Here is a 15,976-nt window from a genome sequence, read left to right as displayed (position 1 = left end):
GTGCCTGAGAGCGCCTGGGAGAGGAGGCCACACTGTTCCTCTGCACTCACCTGACCAGGCCCAGTACCGGCACCCGAGCCCTGTGATCTCGCCATCCGCAAACTCGCCCTCATAGTAACTTCCATCGTTAAACAGCAGCTTCCCGTGACCTGGGAGGACCACGGAAAGTCAGGGACCCGGTCCTCACTGCCAACGAGCCCCGACTCGCCAGCCTCGTCTCAGAGTAAGGGTGGCGACGCCTAACCCTCAGATCTCTCTGGCCCTGTCCCATGTCCACTGTGTGCTCTTTGCCAGTCACCCACGTCCTCCACGTTTACCTCCAGAATCCTCCACCAGGAGCCAGAAGCAGCAGCACGGCAAGCTTGAGGCCAGCCTGGGCAACTCAAAATAAAAATGTGGGGCTGGGGGTGGCTCAGTGAGAGGGCGCTCGCCTGCCATGCCTGAGGCACTGGGTTTGATCCTCAGCACCACATTAAAAAACTAAATAAACAAAATAAAGGTATTGGGTCCATCCACAACTAAAAATATTTAAAAAAATGTAAAGAGGGCTGAGTGGAGCCCAGTGGCAGAGCACCTGCCTAGCAGGCAGGACGAGGTCCTTGGTTTCATCACCAGCATCACAAAAAAAAGAATACAGTTCTCAAAACATCTAGTGACTGGAGTGCTCTGCTTTGTTCCTCAGCACTCTGCATTGGCTGGAAGGACCACAGAGGCCCAGAAGTGTACATGTTCCTATCTCTCTCCCAGAGGGAGGCAGGCCAGGAGTGACTGGGGGCAACCCCCCACGCAGTCTGGGCAGGAGCTTCCACACCCTGGGTGTGCCAGATCACCAAGTAAAAGCTGAATGTCCAGAATGGAAGAGCAGAAGCCAGCAGATGTGGCCAGCCCAGCCCTCCGGGGGACACAGGGAGGACAGGGGCAGGTGGGGCCCAGCGACAAACAGCAGATGCTGGTGAGTCCAGACCCCAAACACTCACAGCACTTGCTATTGCATGTAGGGTATTTCAGGGGGTTTTACTTGAGGCTTTCTTTCCTCTATTCTTCTATAAAAGTAGGTCATCGCTTTATAATCAGGAAAAATCCTTAAAGCACATTTTCACTCTGGAAAAGATCAGCTAGCTAAGACTCCAGGGAGGACTTCCAAGCTGCCACTTCCTTTGCTGAAAGTGCCCCAAGGCTTGTGGTACCGCAGCTTGCCAGGGAGGGGTGGGAGCGGCTCCCTGGGTGCCTGTTGCTCCTCCCAGCCTTGCCAGTGGCTGCCAGCTGATGGGGGTAGCACCAGGGTACTGTGAGTGGGAGCAATGTGAAAGGGACTTACTCAGCACCAGCATGAGCCAGAGGATGCTGGGACCTGCTGGCATGTCCCAGGTCATGCTTGTACAGGGCCATGGCCCACCCCAAACTCCCCAGGAAGGTGGCTGCACCTGTGTGTGGGGTTTCCTACCATGTATCTTCCCCTCTTTCCATTCTCCTTCATATCGAAAGAAAGAATTTGGGTATATGTAGACACCATAACCTGAACATTGAGAAGAAAAAGAACATTAGTGACGACCGGGCACTAAGACTGTGATATTAACAGACACCCGAAGGTGGACAGCTCTGGGCTCTGGAGGAGGTGTCTGTACGCTGTTGGCCTTTCAAGGAGTCTGTCCACTTCACCTGGCTTAACTGCTGAAAGGCTGTGTGAGGTTCAGTTTCCTGCTTACTATGGACCCGACCAGGGATCCTTTGGTTCCTGTGATACATGAGGGGCACCCACTTAGTGTGGAGAAGACAGGACATGGAGAGCAGGGCCAGGACCAAACAAGAGGGCCCTAGGGAGTCCACATGTCTCAGGGGTGTTGGTGGGGGTTGGGAAGGACTGACCTGGTTAGCAGGAAGGTAGGGATGCAGTGTGAGAGCACAGAGGCCCTTCTGGGACCTTCAGTGGTCCGGACAAAATCCGGACTTACACCTAAGGAGGCCTGGCCAGCCTCCTCTCTGTCCATTCAGCTTTGGGCACCATCCCCACTCCCAACTCCGGGTGGAGCGCCCGCCACCCGCCCAGGCAGGGGCGAGCCCCCAGCTCTGGCTGTGCGCCGATCTCGGGCCAGTTTCCACCTCACGACCCGCGCAGACTCTGGGTTCAAGCTGGTCTTGCTTTTCCCGGCTTGGGGTCAACCCCTATTAGAGTCTGCATCTCGCGGCCTACGTTTCCAGGGCCCCGCGTCGGGTGGGAGGTGGGGGGCCTTGCGCGCCCGCCCCGCTCGGTCTTGACTGCGCGGCGCCCACCGGTGCAGCCCCGCCGCCCGCGAGCCCACAGCTTCGCCACCCCGGTGTCTGGGCGGCCGGCAGCGGGTTCAGACCCTGGCGGCCGCGAGCTCCGGGGCTCTTGGGCCTCGTCCTCGCAGAGGGGGTATGCTCCCGACGCGGCGCAGTCCGTACCGTTCCGTGGAGGCCGCCCGGGAGAATCCCGTCGCTGAGGGAGCGAAGCCGGGCTCCTCTCGTTGGACGCCGCCATCTTGCTGCTAGAGCTTCACTAGCAACCAGCCACGCCGTCTGCCATTGGCCTCGGGTCGTTAGGGGGCGTGGCCTCGGCCAGTCCGGGCTATAGAAATCTCCGGAGCGGAACTTTCGGACCGGAGCCCGCGGACGCCACTGCGCCTGTGCAGCGCGACGACTTCCGCCAGCCCGCTCCTTCCGCCGAGGGAACCGCTCGCCAACGGCCGCGGTGTCCGCACCGGAAGCGGAAATGGTTGGAGCTCCTGGCCCCGCCCCGCGGCCATCTTGGAGGCCGGAGGCGGCGCCGCAGGACGGAGCGGAAGTTCCCGTGCAGCTTCCCGGAGCCCGAGTGAGCGCCGGCGGCAGTCCTGCCCGCCGTCCTCCTTCTGCGGCCGTGAGGGAGACCGCGGCTCGGCCGCAGCGGAGCTGCGAGGTGCCGGGGGTGGGCTGGTGGCGCGGGGCGGCCGGGCGGCGCCGCCTCCGCCTCCCTCGGGCTGTCAAGGCTGCGGGCGGGCGGGGCCAGGGAGGGTCAGCCGGGCCGCGCGGGGACTGGCCGAGCCCCGGGAGGACCCGCGCGGAGACTGGCCGAGCCCCGGGAGGACTCGCGCGGAGACTGGCCGAGCCCCGGGAGGGACCGCGGGGAGACTGGCCGAGTCCCGGGAGGAGCCTGCCGAGCCCCGGGGAGGGACCCGCGCGGAGACTGGCCGACCCCGGGAGCGGGCCGCGGTCCTGCCCTCCTCGGCCGCTTCTTTTCCCCCACGGGGCGGGGCTTCTGGGGAGAGTGGCCTGTGGCCGCCCGCACACTCGGAGTTGGGATGGTTTGTGGCGGGTGACCACTTCCCCAATACCTGTTCGCCCGAGACGGAAGACGGTGCTGAAGGGGCTCAGGGAAGCCCCTGTGTCGGCCAGGAGCGTTTGGTGGTAGTGGTTCCGGCTGAGCGTGAGGGCTTGAGTCGTGCAGGACTGCCCGTCGGTGTCCTCTGATGGAGTCAGTGTTTGCTTCCTAGGCAGGATCTTAGAGTCCAGAGGGCTGCCTTCGTCCCGAGAACATTCAGTGGCACTTCTTAATTTTCAGATCTATTGTCCTGGAACTGCTCAGTTTTAATTGGGTTGACTTTCCACTTCATGGTAAAATGGAATTTTCCCATAAGTGAGTAAAGTGTCCTCAGTAATTGAGACTTAGCCAGTGAGGTCATGATGTTAACAGGTGACTGGAGTGGAGGTAGGGGTATAAAGGCCAGATGGGATCTAGGTGCCCAGACTGGAACGCAGCCTTGGGAATAACCAAGAGTAGGGACAAGAAGCTATTCCAGGGAGAGAACAGCACAGGGGCTTTCATGGTGCCTGGAGTCAGTGACCATTTCTTGTCCAGGAGGAATTGACCCCAGAGGCTAGGCAGAGGGCTTTTTTCTGTGCAGTTCCTAGTTTAGGAGTGATGGATCATAGAAACTAGCCAACTAATGGGTTCTAGAACAAGGCACATGGAGAACATTCTCTACAGTTTCTGGTGGGTACTTAGTTGTCTCTGCCTGGAATGGTTTTTGTCTCGTTTTCTTTGAGTGTAAAGCAATTACATTGAACAGGTAATTGGTTGACTTTCTTTTATGTAATGGGCACTTCCAGGTGGTAAGGCCCGGCTGTGACCCAGACAGGGGCCTCCTCAGGAGCTTGCACTGTAGTGGGAGGAGATTGAAAAATAAACTAAAAGGCATCAGAAACAATTGCTGCACAAAATAAAAACATTAGGGACTGGTGGTCAGTTTGGACAACAGTCAGGCCTCTCTGAGGAGGAGGTGACCTTTACACTGAGCAGAAGGAAGAGAATTGTAGACAGAACAGCTGGTGTGAGGGCTGCCCTAATCCAGGAACTAGTCTGACGTGTTTTTGGGGCCGGCACACACATGGTGCCAGGCTTGCAGGCTCTCCATGCGCTGCCACGAGCTCCTTGGGAAGCCTGGGCATAGGGTGTCACAAGTGCTGTGACCATCCTGCAGATCCAGCCCCACACATTCTTAGGTGGCTCACTCAGGTCCTGCTGCTGGGAAGTGCAGTGCTGGTTGTACTCCAAAGTTCACATTCTTGATCAGGTTACAGTGCCACTCGCATGTCATTGGCAGCAGGTTCAGTTGAGATGTGGAGTCATGGCTGAAGTGCAGCTCAGTGGCAGAGAACTTGCCTATTACGTGTGGGGCCCTGCTCCATCCCCAGCACAGGAAAAAAAGATGTAAAGTCATATTTTCATATGTATGCTTGTTAGATAATCAGTTTGTGACTGATGCATGTTTTACTGAGTTTCTCACATCAGCCTGTAGAGTAAAAAGTTTTAAGTAGTTAGCTTCTAGTACATACTTTAATGGGATAGCCAGGTATTTTGTTTCTAATATTACTTTTGGCACTTCCATTCACACAAAAGTGTTTTTTCAGTAAACAATTGGTTAGAGTAAAATGAGGAAAAGTTTGAAAGCCCTACACTATGAAGACTATGAGTGAAGTAGCTTTCTGCAGGCTGGGCTTTGGTGTAAGGAGGGTGGTCAGTCTAGATGTGCATGTAATGTAGCCTTTACTTAAACTGGGAACCCCTCTGGTGAAGTGTAAAGATGCTCTTCCCAGAAGGGATCGGGAGGACTTGGGAGCCATAATGAGCTTTTATTTTATTTTATTTTTTTTCTTTTTTTAAAGATAGAGTGAGAGAGGAGAGAGGAGAGAGAGAGAGAGAGAGAGAGAGAGAGAGAGAGAGAGAGAGAGCGCGCGCGCATTTTTTTAATATTTATTTTTTAGTTCTCGGCGGACACAACATCTTTGTTGGTATGTGGTGCTGAGGATCGTACCCGGGCTGCACGCATGCCAGTTGAGCGCGCTACCGCTTGAGCCACATCCCCAGCCCCCATAATGAGCTTTTAGTTAAACTGTGTGTCTTTGGTTTACAAGGCTCTCCTGACCAAAGGGCATTTCTTGGACAGCTCTGGGCACTGTGCTCTTGGGTCCTGGAAATGTATACATGCTAAAGACTGGACACTGTGGCCTGCTCAGCTGCAAGCCTGTGTTTAAGTTGTGATTAGAAAGCTGTCCACTCGAGACCTAGGGACTCATCAGGTGGCTTGTTGACTTCCACTTCAGAAGGAGGGTTTTCCCAGTGCTCACAGTGAAGATGTGGTTAGAAGGTTTTGGACTTAGGCAGGTGTGGGTTCTGGTTCCAGCCCCAGCATATGGCTGATTGCTGGGGACAGCACCCTGACCTTTGTGAGCCTGTTCTCTCTTCTGTGAGTGGGAGCAGTAACAGTAGCCTCAAGGCTTGCTGTGGAATGAAGATTGTCCTTGTGTCTGGTGCTTAATAGGGCTTCATTTTGCAGATGGGAAACGGGCTGGCTAAGTGGCCAAGGGGGTCTGCTGAGGACCTTTTCTGCTCAACATAAGTGGAACTTAAGCCTGACAGTGGAGTCTGTTTCTCCTCTTCACTGTCATGATAGTTGCAGAGGGAGTTTGGGCAGTTTGTCACCCACAGATTTGGGTGGGGGATGAGCCCTGCCTTCCCTATCTTAGGGCCCACAAGTGCCTTGTCTTTAAAGTGGGAGGGTCCCAGTTATTTAGCAGTGTGTCTCTTGAAGAGTGGTGGACCTCCATGCTCAGGAACCAGGTGTAAGGCTGGGCTCTAGGCCTGCTCAGGAGCAGAGTTGTGGCATGACCTTGTACTTCTTTGTGAAATGTGGATAATGATGTCCCTTCTCTTAGCCATGTGGGAATTAAGTGGGACAATGTGAGGACCTGGGATTTGGCACCTGCGTTCTCAACAGGTGAATTCTGCCTGGGATCACAACAGCATGTCGAAAGAGTCATAAGCAGATAGGATTACTTCCAGTTTTCAGATAAGAAACTGGGACACAGATAGATGGGCTGCCTGCGAGTCCTGGATGACATCTTTGAGTTGATGGAGGATAAACCCAGGACAGGCCATAGAGAAGACAGGGTGCTTGCGGTAGGCTGGGGATCCTAGAGGAAGAAGTACCTGGAGGGTACTTCCTGTGGACTCACCAGGAGACTCCAAGCTCAACAGGTTAGGGTGGACAGCACTCCTGGAGAGAGAAGGGTTGGGGAGAGAGATTGTGGTGCTGGCAGTAGAAAACAGTTCTTCAGTGCTGCTCAGCACATCAGCTTGCTCTGTCCTTTTCTCCACCAGAGCTTGTCACCTGCTTGTTTCTTTGTCCCGAATAATTCAGTGTAAAAACACAAAGAAATAGTTTGGATGAAATACTGAGTATGGGAAAACCTTGACAGATTGGTCAACAAATTTTCAAATCTTTGAGTGCTTTTTATTTGATTTAATAGTATTTTGTGTTTTTCTAGTTACAGAATGTCTGAAGGGGACAGTGTTGGAGATTCAGTCCATGGGAAGCCATCAGTGGTGTACAGATTTTTCACACGACTCGGACAGGTTGGTGCATTTATAGATCAGTGTAAATATTTGGAAGAGAAGTTTTGGCTCCTGACACATCCTCAAGCGTGTGAGTTTGCTGCATTGCTGAGGAGAGCTAAGCACTAGCTGGCCCTACCTGACACTGTGCTCTGTGCTGGACTCTGCTCTCCTGTGAACTCTTGCATGCATGTTTTCCAGAAAGGCCTGGTAGAGGAGAGTCCAGGTGCTGGCTGGGGGCCACATGTGGTCTTGGCCACATTGGCCACATGTATTTTTTTCCTTTTTTTTTTTGGTGGTGCTGGGGATGGAGCTGGGGCCTTGTGCATGTGAGGCAGGTGCTCTAGCCCTGAGCTACACTCCCAGCCCTTTTTAATTTTCTTTTTTTTTTTTTTAAAGAGAGAGTGAGAGAGGAGTGAGAGAGAGAGAGAATTTTTTTTTTTTTTTAATATTTATTTTTTAGTTCTCGGCGGACACAACATCTGTTGGTATGTGGTGCTGAGGATCAAACCCGGGCCGCACGCACACCAGGCGAGCGCGCTACCGCTTGAGCCACATCCCCAGCCCCCTTTTTAATTTTCTTTTTAGCAACTTTTAAAAATGCTCTGCAGGGGCTAGGGATGTGGCTCAAGCAGTAGCGCGCTCGCCTGGCATGCGTGCGGTCCGGGTTCGATCCTCAGCACCACATACCAACAAAGATGTTGTGTCCGCCGAGAACTAAAAAATAAATATTAAAAATTTTCTCTCTCTCTCTCCTCTCTCACTCTCTCTTTAAAAAAAAAAATGCTCTGCAGATATGGCTGGTGGCCTTTGCTCTGCTCTTGCTGGTCCTCTTCTGCCACCCACATCTAGTTTTCCCTGCAGGCCTCACCTTCTTGGCCTGTGCATGGCTATTGGGTGCTGCGTCCTAGCGCTGGCCTAGGTGGATGTGGGCCACCATATATCTGTAATCCCATATATGTGGCTGTTTGGGCTGCTTGGTGGAGTGGTGGGGTTGGAGCTATTGGAACACTTCGTGCTTAAACTTGAGTCTAGAAGTCTAAGTTAGTGAACACTTTTTGATGCTGATTCTTTTAACTCAATAAAAAATTTATCAACTTTTTTTTTTTTTGTACTGGGGATTGAACCCAGGGGCACTCACTGAGCCACATTCCCAGGCCTTTTTTGTATTTTATTTAGAGACAGGGTCTCATTGAGTTGCTTAGGGTCTTGCTAAGTTGCTGAGACTGGCTGTGAACTCGAGATCCTGCCTTAGCCTCCTGAGCTGCTGGAATTACAGGCATGTACCACCACTCCTGACAAATTTATCAACTTTTAAAGTAGTATATGGCAAACTATTTAATTAATGAATCTGGGTGATGAATGTGCGTGGTCTCATTTTATGATTCTTTGAAAATTTTCACAATTTAAATTTTAAAATAAACCTGTGTGTATGAAAAATGAAGAGCTCCCTTAGTAATGTCCACAGCTGCCTTGGTGCACATCACATGTGAGCTCTGGCTGCTGTGGTCAGGCTGTGGCTGACCCCTTGTGAGTGAAGGCAGGACCAACCTGGGGTTGCTGGGCCAGTGGGAGATTCTAGTACCTTAGGAGACGCCCGTGGAAGGAGCAGGCTTTGGGTCAGGACTTGGGTTGTGAAACCTGTTGTATGGGATGGTGACTTCAAGATGGGTGCCTTCTCCTTTTCAGTTGATGTCCTTTTAATTGGGGTGAAATTGGTCTTACCCATAATGATATCTTTGTGCTAATGCCGCAGTACTATCTTCTAATTTTGGTTGTTTTATAGTGTTTTTGTTGAGGAGGTGAACCACTTTAGGAATTATTGTAAATTTTGAATTGTCACTGCTTTTAAAATTAAAATAAACATGTATGTGTATGAAAAATGAAGAGCTCCCTTAGTAATGTCCACAGCTGCCTTGGTGCACATCACATGTGACATGTATATTTATTGCTGTTTTAATGAACTCTTTAGAAAATTTTTTTTAAAATATTTATTTTTTGGTGTAGATGGACACAGCACAATGCCTTTGTTTTTATGTGGTGCTGAGGATCGAACCTGGCTCCCGCCCCTGCTACAATCCTAGCTGAGCCACAATCCTAGCCCCTTTTGAAAATTTAAAACTAACTCTAGCTGGGTATGGTGTCATGTGCCTGTAATTCCATATATTTGGGAGGCTGAAGCAGGAGGATCACAAGTTTGAGGCCAATTTAGTAAAATTTGAAACAAGGGCTGGGGATGTAACTCAGTTAGGGAGCACTGGCCTAGCATGTGTGAGGACCTGGGTTCCTTTTTCAGTATAGCCGAAAATAAAAACAACTATAGTGAGAAGTACACTTTGTAGCAAAGTTGTTGTGAGAGTTCCAGGGTGGACCTAATGCTGTTTAACCCTTGTCTCTTTAGATTTATCAGTCCTGGCTGGACAAGTCCACACCTTACACGGCTGTGCGGTGGGTGGTGACACTGGGCTTGAGCTTTGTCTACATGATTAGAGTTTACCTGCTACAGGTAGGTATGGACTCTTATATCGGATGTGGTGTGGGTTGGGACATTGGTGATCCAGTATCGAGAAGGAAACGATCTATAATAAGCACTTTTCAGTTCAGCACCAATGTACGACGAATTTCAGTGACTGTCTTAATTTTTAAAGAGGATTGTTTATGATTCACCTTGCTTGTCTCATTCTGTAGCTTGAGTTCCCAGTGCACAGGCCAATCTTGACCTCTGCCTGTGTTCTGCCCTTGAGTGACCTGCTCTGGACCATGGGCTTTCTCATCCCCTTATCCTGTCATCCCCCCGCCACTCCACCTGAACCTCAGGCACAGATAACGTTCTGTGGCAGATACCTCATTTGTCGGTGAAGACGTGGGCATTCACAGGGTTTAGCTGTTTTTTTTTTTTTTTTTTTAATATTTATTTATTTTTTTTTTAGTTTTGGGCAGACACAACATCTTTGTTTGTATGTGGTGCTGAGGATCAAACCCGGGCCGCACGCACGCCAGGCGAGCGCACCACCGCTTGAGCCACATCCCCAGCCCAGGGTTTAGCTGTTTGATGAGGCCTTTTTATGAGGCCAAGGAACTGAGTGAGCTCGCTGTGGTCTGTGAGTGAGTGGTAGGGCAGCTGCAGCCACTTGTTGTTTCCTAATGAACACCTGTCCTCAGGGACTCCTTGCACACCTGGAGAGGAGACTGTTTCTTATTTGTAGGCTCGGAGGGTGTACAGGTTAAAAGCCTTTTCTCCAGAGTCCAGAAGAGATGTCCTCACTTAAAGCATACCTTCCTTCCTGCTACCTTCCGGGACTTGGGAGGTTGTCAGCCCGTGAGTGGACAGGTTTATTGCTCAACCATGTGTCTGGAGCTATGTGAAATTCTCACTTAAATTGAGTATAAGCTGGGTGTGGTGGCCACACCTGTGATCCCAGTGACTCAGGAGGCAGAGGCAGAAGGATCTAATCTTGAGGCCAGCCTCAGCAACTTAATGGGGCCATGTCTCAAAAAGTAAAAAGGACTAGTGGTATGGCTCAGTGGTGCAGCAGCCTGGGTTCATTCTCCAGTACCAAGAAAACAAAACACCAGGGCTGGGGCTGTGTCTCAGTGGTAGAGTGTTCACCTAGCATGCACGAGGCACTGGGTTCGATCCTCAGCACCACATAAATGTAAAATAAAGATATTGTGCCCACCTAAAACTAATAAATAAATGTTAAAAAAAAAAAGATAACAAAACATTGAATGTAGAGCTTGAGTTTTGTTCTCATTCATCGTTTGTTCCTGTGAGTGAACCAACTTGGATTGGTATGAAGGTGGTGGCTTTTCTTATGTATCATAGCAGAACCCAGACTGTACAGAATGTCTGGAATTGGTGTTGATTTTTAAAAAATTGGAACTTGGCCCATTCACTAACGGAAAGACTGGTCCAGCAGCCTTGAGTTAGGGGTGTGGTGGTGGTGCGGGGGGGGGGAGCGGGGGGCAGCACACAAAGGTTAGTTCCACTCTGTTTGGAGGCAGATTTGTGTCTGATCTGGTGGCCCTCAAGGCTTGGCCCTACATGTGGTTATACTTTGCATTAAGGGGATTTTTCATACCTACTTTGTAGTTGTCTGATTTAAAACTTTTCTGCAGAAAGATTTCCTCTTGTTTATGAAAAAGTGCAGGCTTTATACTACAGTTATAGTATTCACCAGGAGGAGCTTGGTGCTTCGGCGTGTTGCACGTAGGGCCTGCCATAGGTTCTCAGTTCTTGGCATCTCTAAGGAAGGCTTGGCTCAGAAATTTCTGTAACCCTCGTCCTCGACAGATGTCCTCATGTTCTGGTCCTGGGAACCTGCAGGCAGGCACTACTTATCCATCAGAGGAGCACCAGCCACCTTGTCTTTGCTACCAGCTGAGATTATGTCTTGGGTCTCGTGAATCTGCTCCCCACGGGGCTTGTGGCCAGAGTACAGGCCAGCGTCCCCCGGGGTGTCAGGCCACACCCCAGCCCCATGGTGTACGGCAGGCCTGTGATTTTTGAGGAAAGCCTCCTTTTCTGTTGCACTTCTGGTTGGGAACCCTTGGCTGCAGGTGTCACGTGCATCTAGTGGGACACTTGAAGGAGTTTGCTGCATGGTCCCTGGGTCATCACATTAGTCTCAATACCCACAGAGTAATTTGAGGTAAATGGTCACCATGGACATTTCCATTGTCACTTAAGCTGGCGTTTCTTGCTGTTCCCAGGTTAGTCCAGGTTAAGGGGCACAGGCATGGTGAAGCACTTCGGGCTGTGCGGTTGGGCTGCTCACTAACGCTATGCTTCCTTCTCTTCCAGGGTTGGTACATCGTGACCTACGCCCTGGGAATCTACCATCTAAATCTTTTCATAGCGTTCCTTTCTCCCAAAGTGGACCCTTCCTTAATGGAAGACTCAGGTAAAGCAGAGGCCATCCACAGTGTTGTGTGGGCAGTGGGTGCCTCTGTGCCTTCCTGGGGAGGCCGCACGTACTCCAGGGACGCGCAGGGCTGTGCTCCAGGTGCTTGCACGTACCTGTGGTAGCCAGGTTAGCGTGAGCACTCTCAGCCTTCATACAGCCTTGTCGGGGTGTTCTCTGATGTCCCCGTTTTATGGATGAGGAGACTGAGGCACGTGGGGTTATCTGGCAGAGAAGGGGACCAATGGAAGGGGCGCTGAGCCTGCCTCTAGGTTTCCACCTTCTATAGGCAGCCCATCCTGGCCCTGCCGTAGGACTTACCATTTGGCTTCTCAGGTGACCAGAGGTTTACACGGGCTCTCTGCTAGGATCAGCACAGACCACTAGACCCTGGCTGCTGGTGGCCAGGCTGGGGTGAGGTGGCAAGCACTCCCTGGTTTCTGAGACAGTGAAATGTGCTTGGCGTGTTTGTGTCATGTCTGCGAGGTTCCTGCTGTTCCTGCCCTGCCTGGGCCAGGGAGGGGCTCGGGGCACAGACGATGTGTGATTCTGTCAGGGCACACTGGCTGCCTGGGCCCCAGGGTCCTCTGTTGTGGGAGGTGCTCGAGAGTGGGGTTTGAGTTGGAGATCAGAAGTCTGTGGTTTTTCTTTATAGAATAATTAATGAAAACACTAAAGGAAGTACAGCCCCTTCCGTTTAATTGCTATCTGAAGGAGACTAGATAAGACCCTTTCCTGGGGCCTCAGTTTCTCTCTCTGTAAATGAGGTGCGGTGGGTGAGCAGAGCATGGCCCGCAGCAGCTCACTGCAGTCCCACAGTGTTCTTGTGGGCAAGGACACAGCCTGCCTGCATTCTTTACTGCTTGTTTTGTGTGAATGTAATTCTTCCTTGTTTTTTTTTTTTTTTTTTTTTTGGTGGTACTAGGGATGGAACATGCCAGGCAAGCATTCTGCCACTGAGCTCCATCCCCAGTCCCTTTGTTTTCTTGATGTCATATAATTGATGAAAAATCTGTGCGTAATTGAATTCTTTTTATGCATACAAAATGTGTAGAAGTCTTTCAGAAGAAAGTCTAAATTGAATCTTTTAAAGCATTGAATTGATTTGTAAATTGGCAGTAGACCCCCATTTTATCTTTGGCTAAATAATGTGAATCTATTTCCGAATGTGAGGCCTGCTAATTAAAACTTTTAGGGAAAGCTTCTGAATGTAGTGATAGAAATAAAAAGATGAGAGGCAAGTGCTATATCTCGGATTGGTAATCTGCCTTTCAGATGATGGCCCTTCCTTACCAACCAAACAGAATGAGGAATTTCGCCCCTTCATTCGAAGGCTTCCAGAGTTTAAATTTTGGTGAGCTATTTTTTTTTCCTATTAAACTTTTTAAGCTGTATTTGTATTTGACACGTGGTGACTGTGTGCTTACGGGGTACAGTGTGGCATGTCAGTGCATGTGTACAACATGTACCTGTCAGATCAGGAAGCTGGCATGTCCATTACTGCAGGTATTTGCCACGTCTTTGTGTTGGGAATAGTCACGATCCTGTTACCTGCTGTGAAGCATGCAGTGTACTGTCCCGCATAGATGCCCTCCTGTGCTGTGCCACACTTGACTGCATCTCTGACTCTGAAAGGTGTCTGTCTGGCCTGTGCTTGAGTGTGGCTGAGGAGACTGAGAAGAGTCAGTTTGTTCTAGTCAGCCACCAGTTTGGTGTGCTTCATTTTTTTGCAATCTTCATTCACCCAAAATGTGTTGGCTGGGTGGTGTGGGGCAGACTACCACCTTGTGATGTCTGGAGCTGGCAGGCATGAGGCTTGTTCTGAGAGGTAGGGAGCTGCTGTCTTGCATGCTTGAGTCTCAGAAGGGCAGGCCCAGGTAGCTGCCCTCTGGGCCCTGTGGCCTCCCATGGCCAGTAGAGTTGAACTAATTTTCTGCCTGCCTAATTCTTTTTTTTTTTTTTAATTTATTTTGTTGTTATAGATGGACAGAATGCCTTTATCTTATTTGTTTTTATGTGGTGCTAAGGATAGAACCCAGTGCCTCACATGTGCTAGGCAAGCGCTCTGCCACTGAGCCCCAGCCCCTGCCTAGTTCCTGAGAGAGGTGGCCATGTTGGTGATGGGTCTGGGCCTACCCTCAGGGGCTGGTCCTTGTGTACACTAGGTCCCGTGTAGCTAGAAGGAGGCAAGGAGGAGTGTGATGCAGGGACATGTGGTTGGATCCAGCTCCTCATGTACCCCTCTGCCGGAGGGTCGGGAGCTCTGTGACTAGCCCTCTGTCCTGTTTCTGGGACCCAGGAGGAACTGAAGTCTTTGTTGGGTCACTAAATTGAGCAAACTGGGTTTCTCCAGCTACAGGCACTAATCCTACAGCCCTGGCACTGGGCATGGGACACAGTGTGAGGTGCTGGAGTGTGGGGCAGTTGGGGAGAGGGAGTGCAGGGCGGGGGATCATGGGCCCTGGAAGCAGGGAGGGAGAGCAGTGGGGTTTAAGCAGGGAGTGTGGAATCTGTTGGAAGTGAGGGCATCACATGCTGGGACCTCGGGTCAGACAGCAGGCCTGGGCAGCACACGGGTGCATCGGCTTCAGCATGGCATGTTGTACTTTGTGTAAGTTTAAGGCTTTTTCAGCTTGAGGGACTGAAAGGATGACGCGGTTAAGGCTCAGGGTAGTGCACACACACAGTAGGTGCTCATTTGTGGGTGAAGATAGGGAAAACTGGAGGCTAGAGGGGGCTGGCAGTTGCCAGATTCTAGTCACAGGTAACACTGCTAACTTCTTTCCTCATGTCAAGGCATGCGGCCACGAAGGGCATCCTGGTGGCAATGGTCTGCACCTTCTTCGAGGCTTTCAATGTCCCGGTGTTCTGGCCGATCCTGGTGATGTACTTCATCATGCTTTTCTGTATCACAATGAAGAGGCAAATAAAGGTAAAGACTTCAGCGCTGCTGTGCTCTGTCCTGTCACTGCCGTGGGAGAGCGTGCCCAGGTCTCTGCTGTGTAGCAGGAGGTAGGGCCTGCTAGGAGTGGCCAGCACTGCCTGGTGCATGGTGAGGACCCCGTGCTCCCCATCGTGGAGGCAGTGTGCACAAATCTGCAGGTCTCCACACGTGGGAACCAGCAGGCCCTCGGGCAGCTGTCTGGGAGCTGGGGAGAAAGTGCCAGGTCATTCCTGGGCCTGCAGGGTCTCAGTGGCTCTTCTTAATTTAAAACTCAGGGCTCTGCAGGCGGGGTGGTGTTGCCAACCCCTCCCCTCCTACACAGGGCTCACCAAACATTCCCTGAAAGTCGGGATTTCAGGTAGGGTTCGGACAGGTCAGCTGGGCTTTGGCAGTTTTCATGACTTGTGACGTGTAGAGAAGACTGAGGGGCACCTTTGGCTGTTGAGATTAGGGGAAGAGTGGCCCCTCGGGGGACAGTTGTGAAGTAACTCAAGCTTGTTTGTGTTTGTTTTCCCAGCACATGATTAAATACCGGTACATACCATTCACACATGGAAAGAGGAGATACAAAGGGAAGGAGGACGTGGGCAAGACGTTTGCTAGTTAGAAGCTGGACTGAATCTGGCACACGTGTTCAAGACGGTTTTGAGCCATTGTAACAATGCCTTTTTCTTCACATAAAGTAGTTGATTACAAGGGATTTGAATTTTCTTTTTAAAAAGGAGCCTCAATGATTTGTAACTGAAATACAGGTTCTTGAAGAAACTGGCATTTAAACCAGATTGCATTGATTTCTATTTCAGTGGTGTCCACATGTTTCAAAGGATGGCATTGTATTAACCGCAGGCTCAAGAGGCCAGGCGGGCAGCAGCAGTAGGAGCAAGGGGTGGGAGGGAGGAGAGGAGCGAGGCTACAAGAGGAGCTGGCTACTCTGCGTGGGGCTGTTTCCCAGCCACGGTGAGGCCGGAGGGACCATGCCAACCCGATTCCTGCGTGCCAGAGAACGTAATGCTGCACAGGTGATTGATTTCAAGTAACTCTGGGGTTCTCATGCCAGTTTCCAAACCTCACCTCACTGGAGGTGTTTTCAAGCTGGCCTCTATCGATGACTCAAAACTTTGTTCTTAACTACCATGATTGCTTCTGAGGGCCTGGAATTATAAACATATTATATTTTAATTGTTTGAGATTATTTTGACACATTTCTTTGATACGTATGAAGAGTTTGTTTTGCTTTTG

General features: G+C 50.9%; 2 protein-coding genes across 6 annotated transcripts in view; one reads left to right on the top strand and one right to left on the bottom strand.

Annotated features, from left to right (window-relative positions):
• MORN1 (MORN repeat containing 1) overlaps nt 1-2,521 on the bottom strand; it is a 59,393-nt gene extending 56,872 nt beyond the window's left edge. Inside the window, exons 1-3 of one of the 3 annotated variants that reach the window (XM_081307356.1) lie at nt 2,425-2,521; nt 1,445-1,516; nt 51-149 (exon numbers count right to left, since the gene is read on the bottom strand). In XM_081307356.1, the coding sequence (XP_081163482.1) occupies nt 51-149; nt 1,445-1,516; nt 2,425-2,500 (247 nt within the window). In that variant the 5' untranslated portion in view covers nt 2,501-2,521. The remainder of the gene's footprint in view (nt 1-50; nt 150-1,444; nt 1,517-2,424) is intronic. The other 2 variants (XM_081307357.1, XM_081307358.1) reach the window with 2 other exon arrangements.
• Nucleotides 2,522-2,754: 233 nt separating this feature from the next.
• Nucleotides 2,755-15,519, top strand: RER1 (retention in endoplasmic reticulum sorting receptor 1). 3 transcript variants are annotated; one of them, XM_081307370.1, is made up of 7 exons: nt 2,755-2,914; nt 6,823-6,910; nt 9,291-9,395; nt 11,694-11,793; nt 13,069-13,147; nt 14,590-14,725; nt 15,255-15,519. In XM_081307370.1, the coding sequence occupies exons 2-7, from the start codon at nt 6,830-6,832 to the stop codon at nt 15,342-15,344; spliced, it is 591 nt and encodes a 196-aa protein (XP_081163496.1). In that variant the 5' UTR covers nt 2,755-2,914; nt 6,823-6,829; the 3' UTR covers nt 15,345-15,519. The 3 variants fall into 3 exon arrangements, with proteins under 3 accessions (XP_081163496.1, XP_081163497.1, XP_081163498.1); XM_081307371.1 differs by having other exon boundaries at nt 2,764-2,830; XM_081307372.1 differs by lacking the exon at nt 2,755-2,914 and adding an exon at nt 5,379-6,532.
• Nucleotides 15,520-15,976: the final 457 nt, after the last annotated feature.

The sequence above is a fragment of the Spermophilus citellus genome, assembly GCF_964194105.1.
Source record: "Spermophilus citellus genome assembly, chromosome: 9".
In the NCBI taxonomy this organism is placed as follows: domain Eukaryota; kingdom Metazoa; phylum Chordata; class Mammalia; order Rodentia; family Sciuridae; genus Spermophilus; species Spermophilus citellus.
This window is presented reverse-complemented; position numbering and strand designations above follow the sequence as displayed.

Excerpts from the sequence above, each read along its gene's own strand:
- RER1 (XM_081307370.1), top strand. The coding sequence starts at position 6,830 with ATGTCTGAAGGGGACAGTGTTGGAGATTCAGTCCATGGGAAGCCATCA. Across the intron at positions 9,396-11,693 it reads TTAGAGTTTACCTGCTACAG|GGTTGGTACATCGTGACCTA; the intron begins GTAGGTATGGAC and ends CTTCTCTTCCAG. Across the intron at positions 11,794-13,068 it reads TTCCTTAATGGAAGACTCAG|ATGATGGCCCTTCCTTACCA; the intron begins GTAAAGCAGAGG and ends TCTGCCTTTCAG.